The 7,500-nt window shown below is 40.0% G+C and overlaps 1 protein-coding gene across 1 annotated transcript in view; it reads right to left on the reverse strand.

The window, feature by feature from the left end:
- Positions 1 to 7,500, reverse strand: part of LOC307044668 (spectrin beta chain, non-erythrocytic 1-like) — a 122,918-nt gene that overhangs the window by 12,297 nt on the left and 103,121 nt on the right. Inside the window, exons 31-34 of the mRNA XM_079689979.1 lie at positions 6,883 to 7,013; positions 6,179 to 6,383; positions 4,967 to 5,341; positions 2,277 to 2,438 (exon numbers count right to left, since the gene is read on the reverse strand). Of these exons, the coding sequence (XP_079546105.1) occupies positions 2,277 to 2,438; positions 4,967 to 5,341; positions 6,179 to 6,383; positions 6,883 to 7,013 (873 nt within the window). The remainder of the gene's footprint in view (positions 1 to 2,276; positions 2,439 to 4,966; positions 5,342 to 6,178; positions 6,384 to 6,882; positions 7,014 to 7,500) is intronic.

Genomic DNA, 7,500 nt, shown 5'->3' on the forward strand with positions numbered 1-7,500 from the left:
TTCCGACTGATTTCCATAGAGCGGGTCACATATACTGTCAAATACTTAACACTTTAAAGGTCATGTAACAGAGGCAGCGTCTAGCACAGGTGCTACAGCCCGGGGAGATAAATAAATAGCATAAAGCAAATTATAAACAATGCGCTGACGGCAGAGACTCAACAAGGCAACAGGACAATAATGCTCTCATATCTATATGTATATTAATATCTCTGGCTGTGTTAGAGTATCAGTGAGCAGGGCTGCTTATGAGAGATGGATTTGTTCTGACTGATATTCAGTTTTTTAGTAGATCAGATATTCACTCTCAATATCAGCTGGTGACATGTGGAGACTTGTAATGATTATTATTATTATTTCTAAACCTTAGGAAGATACTGAACTAATTTTTTTTTTTTACAGTTTTCTTTTACCTTGACATACACTTTTAATACAATTTGTAGCTAAATGGAGCCCCAAAGTGCGAGTCTGAGTGTATAACTACTACTGGATTTAACCTCAATAAAAAAAAAAACTGGAGAATTAAACATCATTTTAAAGCCAAAGGCAGCAACACCAGTAAACTCAGAGAGGCGCTGCTGCAGATGTCTCCAGAATGAATGCCTACATTTTGACGGCCTTGCTGATTGCATTCAGAAAAATAATCAGTAGATTTGAGTCTTCTTACCCCTCTCTCAGTTTTGTTATTATCCAAAGAACCATGTGACACTGAGACATGGTTAAAGCCGATGGACTCGTGTCTTGCAGGGGACTAAAAGCGATACTTTGCAGGCTAAAAAGCAACTACTGTTAAGCAAATGTGAACAAATACATTTGACTTAACTCTTTAAAAAGCTAGACGCTGAAGCCCTACATTTTCACTGACTGACAGACCTAATCTGTATTTGCAAACTACTAGTAGTGTTTGTTTTACCCTCCTCTGAGGCCCAGACGGGTGGAGTTTACTGCTTATTGGCAGAGTTGGCAATCATAAATAGTTGATGATATCTTCTCTGCAAACATCCACCCACACACTGACCTTAGGAGGACAAAAACAAACCCTACGAGTATTTCCAAATCACCAGGTCAGCTGTACTGCATGAAAGCGACTAAAATGTCACTAAAACTTCAACATTTTAGTCGAAATATTAGAGTAAGGCCTAATACTGCAGCCAAAATGAACACTGATGCAAAGCCGATGTTTTTCTGGGTAAACAGAGTCTCACCTCTCCCTTTCTCCTCTGGGGGGGGGACAGAGAGGATGGAAACGGACATACAGGGAATGGTCAAAACACAACGCCATCAAAAACACTCAGTGTGGGTCTTCAGCAACACTCTGCACCTCAACGTGGAACTTTTGTTATTCTTTACAAACATCTACTTCTGTTTGCAGATTCTTTCTAAGGTGTAAATGTACCATGATGTATGAAGACACAGGTAGAAGACACTTTTCTGTACAAAGAATAACAATAAAACAAAAAGACAAAGAACGTGGTGCTCACTTCTTAAAAACAGTCGACTCAGCAAAAAGACAAAATCCTGATGAAATGGAAAATGTGCGATAACTTGCACTGTCGCCTTATTTACACCACAAAAAATTACAAAATTCCCATATACTTAAAACCGGATTTTGTATACTTTCTTATTTGACTCGGAGGAAGACAAAAACTAATCTTAACTTTAATCTGAGTTAACAAAAAACAGGTCTGACCGTTAAAAAACCTGTTTAAAGTATTCACAATGTTGACAGTGATATAACTGTCACTGTCACATTGCAAATTAATGACGATGGTTATAAACCAGATAAGATTTGGAGAGACATTTTAACTCAAATTTCTATTGAAAGAAAGTGCATTTCCTTAAGGGCATTAATAAGGATATTATAAGCACTACTGTGTACAAAAACATCAATGAGGAAACTCTATAGTGCTCCCTGTATTTTGACCATGCCCTGTAGGATTTAACAAGCGTCTAAGATCTGAAACCTGTTGTCGGGTTATGAATAAAATAACAGATTTTCATGAACAATACTCCATGTTCTTGCATCTTTAAACAGCCTCACACACGCATATCATTAAACCTATTTTAGGATTCTTTAATCTGGGAATCTGAGCCCATTTCTTTGCTAAGAAAATGAATATTTCAGGGCGGAGGAAGGGCAAAATTAGTGCAGCAGCGTTGCAGCATGCGTGAGTAACAGAGAGCCTTTTCAAACATCAGTGCAGATCACTTTCAATTCAACCAGTAAGAGAAGGACTATCAGAAACATACTGAAATATATATAGATTTATAAAAACATCTCCTGCAGCAGGAACCGTCAGACTCAGAGCTACTGATTGAATCCAAAGTGTATTGTCTGTCTCTGTGCTCACCTCTCCTTCTCTCTTCTGGATGTCGTCGGCTTTGTCTCCGGCGTAAGCCGACTGCAGACGGACGGCGTCCTCCTGCAGCTGCCGCACCTGGAGACACAGAGGAAGAGGAGGACAGACGCTCAGTAAGTGAAGAACGCACAAAGCTTTTAAACATCAGTATAAGAAGCTTATATGGGCGCTTGGAATTAATAATAATAATAATGATAATAATACATGACACTTATATAGTGCTTTTCTAAAAACTCAAAGACGAATAAAACATGAAAAAAAACAAAGAAAAAAACAAAAAATTAAACCTAAGACCAGTGTCTGCACAGTTTTTCCACTATATGGATCAGGAGGAAGTGAGTGTGAGAGGAAACTGGTAAACTATTTTAAAAAGACAGAAATGTAACAATCCAACGTCAGAAAAAAGTGATTCACAAAATCTTACTCTCTGCGTCTGCCATTTTTATAATATTATTTTAAGACACTTAGTTTAAATCAATTAATTCAATGCTGTAAGAACCCTGAAAGGACATCTTTATTTTCAAGCTACTATCAAAAGCCAGCTGAATGTGCCGTTTCCAGGCTTTTAAACTGTGTATAAAATAGCTTTTTATTAGTTCCATATTTGCTCATATTTTACAACCCACTTCCTCTGACTGTATTTACGTCTGCAACATTATACACCAAAGCCTATTCCTGATATGTCTAAACCTACTTGTAATTAAACCTGTTTGTTATTCTTGCATACATATTTTTATTAATGCTGTCAAAATTATCGCGTTAACGGCTGTAATTAATTTTTTGAAATTAATTGCGTTAAAATATTTATCGCATTTAACGCATGAGCAGAATGGCCCGCCCCATACATCCCACCAGTGCCAGCGCTGGGGTATGGCTGGGGTAGGCTACACCCATACCAAGAAATGGCTTAGCCCCACCATGACAAATGATGTTAAAGTAAGCAAAATAAAGTCCGCCAACTCGCGCCGAGTAAATTGCACAGACAGCAGTTAGTAAGATTGATTTCAGTAGCCACTTGTCTGGAAATACCGAAGACTAGAAACGGTTTTGAAAACTTTTGTCCCGTAGTGATCGTCTTCTCAATAGAACATCTTTGATAATGTCTTCTGGCCAATCAGAATCAAGATAACGGCGTGGTGTTGTTGCAGGAAGTCCCGACGGAGAATACTTTTGCTGTAGTACATCTCTATATACATCGATACAACATTACGTGTTGATACACAAGTTATTGAGCCGTTTCCGCTCTACATCCTGAACTCCTCCCTTCGATGCAATGCACTTCCGTTTTGGCGGACTGGGTTTGTTTTGCTAGCTAGCTCCGTTGTGCCGACAAAGCACTGATATCGCAGAGACAAAGAGGATATAACAATTACAACATGAAGAAAAGTGGTTCGGGAACTACGTGTGCGGTAGTTGGTTGCAATCACTCGAGAAAGCACCTGAACGAGTGGTTAGATAGAGAGTGCTACGACCACAAACCAGCACCCAGCCATGTTGTTCATTAAATACAGATAAACACAACAAATACTGCATGCATTGTATTTTTTAATATTATATATGAATATTTTCATAGTGATGTAATTGTGTGGGCTGCTTTTATATTTTAATTTGTAATACCTGTTAGGATTAAACATGTGATCTTTCTTGTTGAAGCCATTTCTTTAGTTTCCTCTCAACAATTAATTAATTCAGTGTTATTTATGTACAGTATGAGCTTAATATGAATGATGAACTGTGTTAAAAGAAATTGTAGCACTCTAAGGAACATATGAAATGCAATAATGCAATAACAGTGCAATAATGAAATTAAATTACATCAAACTTTATTTTCATTCAAACAGTACAGGCACATATGATATATTGCACAGCATAAAGAGATCATGTAAATTGTGCATTATGTAAACAACAGACAACTGTTGGCTCCTGTGGGCGTGACCTAAATAAGGCAGTTTATTTTGGTTTTATGCTGGGCCACGTCGTCATGTTATCCTCCCAGTTTTGCACTGAATTCGGGTGGGGGAGAGTAACGCCATCTCCAGTCAAAGAAGTAGAATCGTGTTCCCAAGCTAGCATCACTGTTAGCATCGAAATCGCTGTGTTTACACCAGTGCCCGTCTGACTGTTTACATCGGTTTACACCGACAGACGCTGTGCAAAAGACTTCCGGCGGAAATGAAGTGCATTTGTGTAGTGTCATGGCGCTACCCGTGTTTTGGCGCGTAAACTTGTCTATAAGACCCCACAGTTTGATGATTGATAGGTGTGTGGGCTGTCTTTCATTTTGACACACAGAACAATGTTATAATAAACATACTGTATGTTAAATGGATATATCCTCCTTCTTTCATTTATCTTTCCATTCCCACAACAATATAAAGAAATGGCATATTTTGGACATAGTTCTAATGGTGATTAATCATTAATTAATTTTTAAGCTGTGATTAATCTGATTAAAATTGTAATCGTTTGACAGCCCTAATTTTTATATATATTTGTTTTTGTACTTGGGATTGTGGGAAACGGTATTTCGATCTCTCCGCCTGCACAAACTGAAAGATTGACTATAAAGTTGACTTTGACTTGCATCAGTCCCACATCTCCAGTACCTGTGTCCCCAGCGCCTGGATGTCGTGTTCGAAGGTGGTGTGCATCCTCTGCAGCGTCTCCACCGTGTTCTGGTCGCGGCCCAGCTCCTCGGGCAGCTTCTTGTGTTTGTCCAGGATGCGGTGGAGGATCTCCTTGGCGTCGTGGTAGAACTTGTGCAGCTCGAAGGAGGCGGCGAGGATCTGCGTACGTGTATCGATGAGCTCCAGCAGGTCGGCCCACGCCTCGTTCAGCCCGTCCTTCCACTCGGCGATGGTGGCGGCGTCTCCGTGGCCCGTGTTGATCAGATCGTCCGCCTGCTGGTTCACAGTGTCCACGCGCTCCTGCCCGATGTTCCCCGTGTCGCGGGCGAACTCCCTGAAGCGCTCCTGCAGCATCTGAGGAGGACCAAAGGGTAAAGGTTCTTACCATCCTGTCATACAAACACATTCTGTTGGATTTGAGCAAGAATAATTGTTTTAAGTATATTCAACAATACAGATATCAATACTTTAGAGCAGTGCTTCTCAAAGTGTGGTCCGTGAGCGCCCCCTAGTGGTCCGTGAGTGTATTGGTAACATTTCACATTTTAAATACATAAGCTAATTTAAGTTTTCCGCACTCTCGCGGGAATATCTCCGCAATGGAGCGAGCTTAAGTTTCACTTTCGATTGCATGATATAGCCCAGCGCAACACCTTCGTCACACATGTTGCCACTTGTTTGTACCATTTTCAGGCGATTTGTAATCTGTTCTAGAAAAACGATGTGTTTTGGGATATTTGTGGAGTTAGGTGGTCCGCGAGTGTTTTTTTTATTGATTAAGTGGTCCTTGGTATGAAAAAGTTTGAGAAACACTGCTTTAGAGTTACAAAAAAACAACTTAAATCAGGAAAGCGAGCATTAATTGTCAAATAAATGTAGTGCATTCAAAATTACACTAATGGCTTCCAAATAAAAGCATTAAATAAAAGTATAGGAGAGAAACTCCCTCTGGAGGGAACACATGGATTTGTGTCTTTGCAGATCATTGACATTCACTAAAACCTATAAAAAAAACACTACGGGAAAAGGAACACAGAAAAAGCATAATAGAGCCTTTCAAAATAAACAATTGATAACACAAGCAAGTACCTAATCTCAGAATTGTATTTAAGTAAGGCATGAATAAGACCATACAAGGTACTGCTAGTAACCCCCAAATGAAGGCCTATGAAGACAGGTGAAGGTACTGACGGTGACGTGCTCGTAGTCCTGGCCCAGCTCGTGGGACCCGGCCACCACCTCCCTCTCAGCGATCCACTGCTCCAGGTCGTCCACCTCTCGGTTCAGCTGGAAGAGACGCAGGCGCTCGTCCAGTTTCCCCCGGCGCTCCTCCGACAGATCCTTCAGCCCGGCGTACAGCTTATCCACCTGAGACTGACGCATGCCGATACGCTCACTGCAGCAGAGACACCCATATTAGAGTCACGTTGGATCACTGTTACAGGATGTGTATTTTGTAAATTGTGTAATTTATTTTCTTTGTTTGATTGCAGACATGGCACTTTCAGCACAATATACAAAGTACAGGAACATTTGTCTGATAAAGGAAAGACAAATACCAATCCCCACCCCCACCCCATTATGTCATGGTCACAGAAAAAATAATAATAATACAAATAAATAAAAGAATAAATACAATAAAATAAATAACTCCCATCACAAAGTCACAGGAATATAAAAAATTCACATTGAGTAGAATAATACATTGTAATACTTTTGTATGCATGCTTCTTAGCTAACATCAAGCTGTCTTTGGCTCTTTTCTGCCGTAACAACTGCACATTTCCCCTCTGCGGGACGAACAAAGGTATTCGGATTCTGAACAAAACCACATTCTGTAAATCCATGAAACAAGGGTCAAAGCTTTCTGCTTGAGGTAAAGAGTGATCCCTGACCTGTCGGGGTGCTCTGCAGCCACCAGGCCGCGGCTGGTGCCCGACAGCTGGTGCACGGTCTCAGCGTAATCCTCCACCGCCTGCTCCAGGATCTGATGCTTCTTCAGCATGGCCACCGAACTCTGCTCGTCCTGAGGGACACACACAGATACATCTTATAATGTGTCGTCAAGTTTAGTTAGACTGAGAAAGAAAGAATCCCAGGTGAGAGTGTAAGGACAGAGGGTGTCGTATTCATATTCTGTACAAGCTGTAAAGCTCCCTGAGACAAATGTAAAATGTTTTATATTGGGCTATATAAATACACTTTAAATAATAAAAACTTTGATTTTGACAAAAATGAGGAAACAAAATAAAGCTGAAAAGAACATTGCCTGAAAAATGTCAAAAGGGAACGTGAAAAAAGTCCTTAAAGTTATTAAATAATTTAAAAAGAGTGAGCTTGAACATGCTTATATCAACGCCCCCTTAAACATATTAATTAAAGGACAGACTTAACCTAACATCTACACAGATTTAACCCTAGCTGTAACAATTGACCTAATTTACAGCCTGTCATTTGTCAACTGCAGTTACATCTCTCAGTGCTACTGTAGACACTGTAACACTAAACCTAAA

This window comes from Notothenia rossii, assembly GCF_949606895.1.
Source record: "Notothenia rossii genome assembly, chromosome: 6".
In the NCBI taxonomy this organism is placed as follows: Eukaryota; Metazoa; Chordata; class Actinopteri; order Perciformes; family Nototheniidae; genus Notothenia; species Notothenia rossii.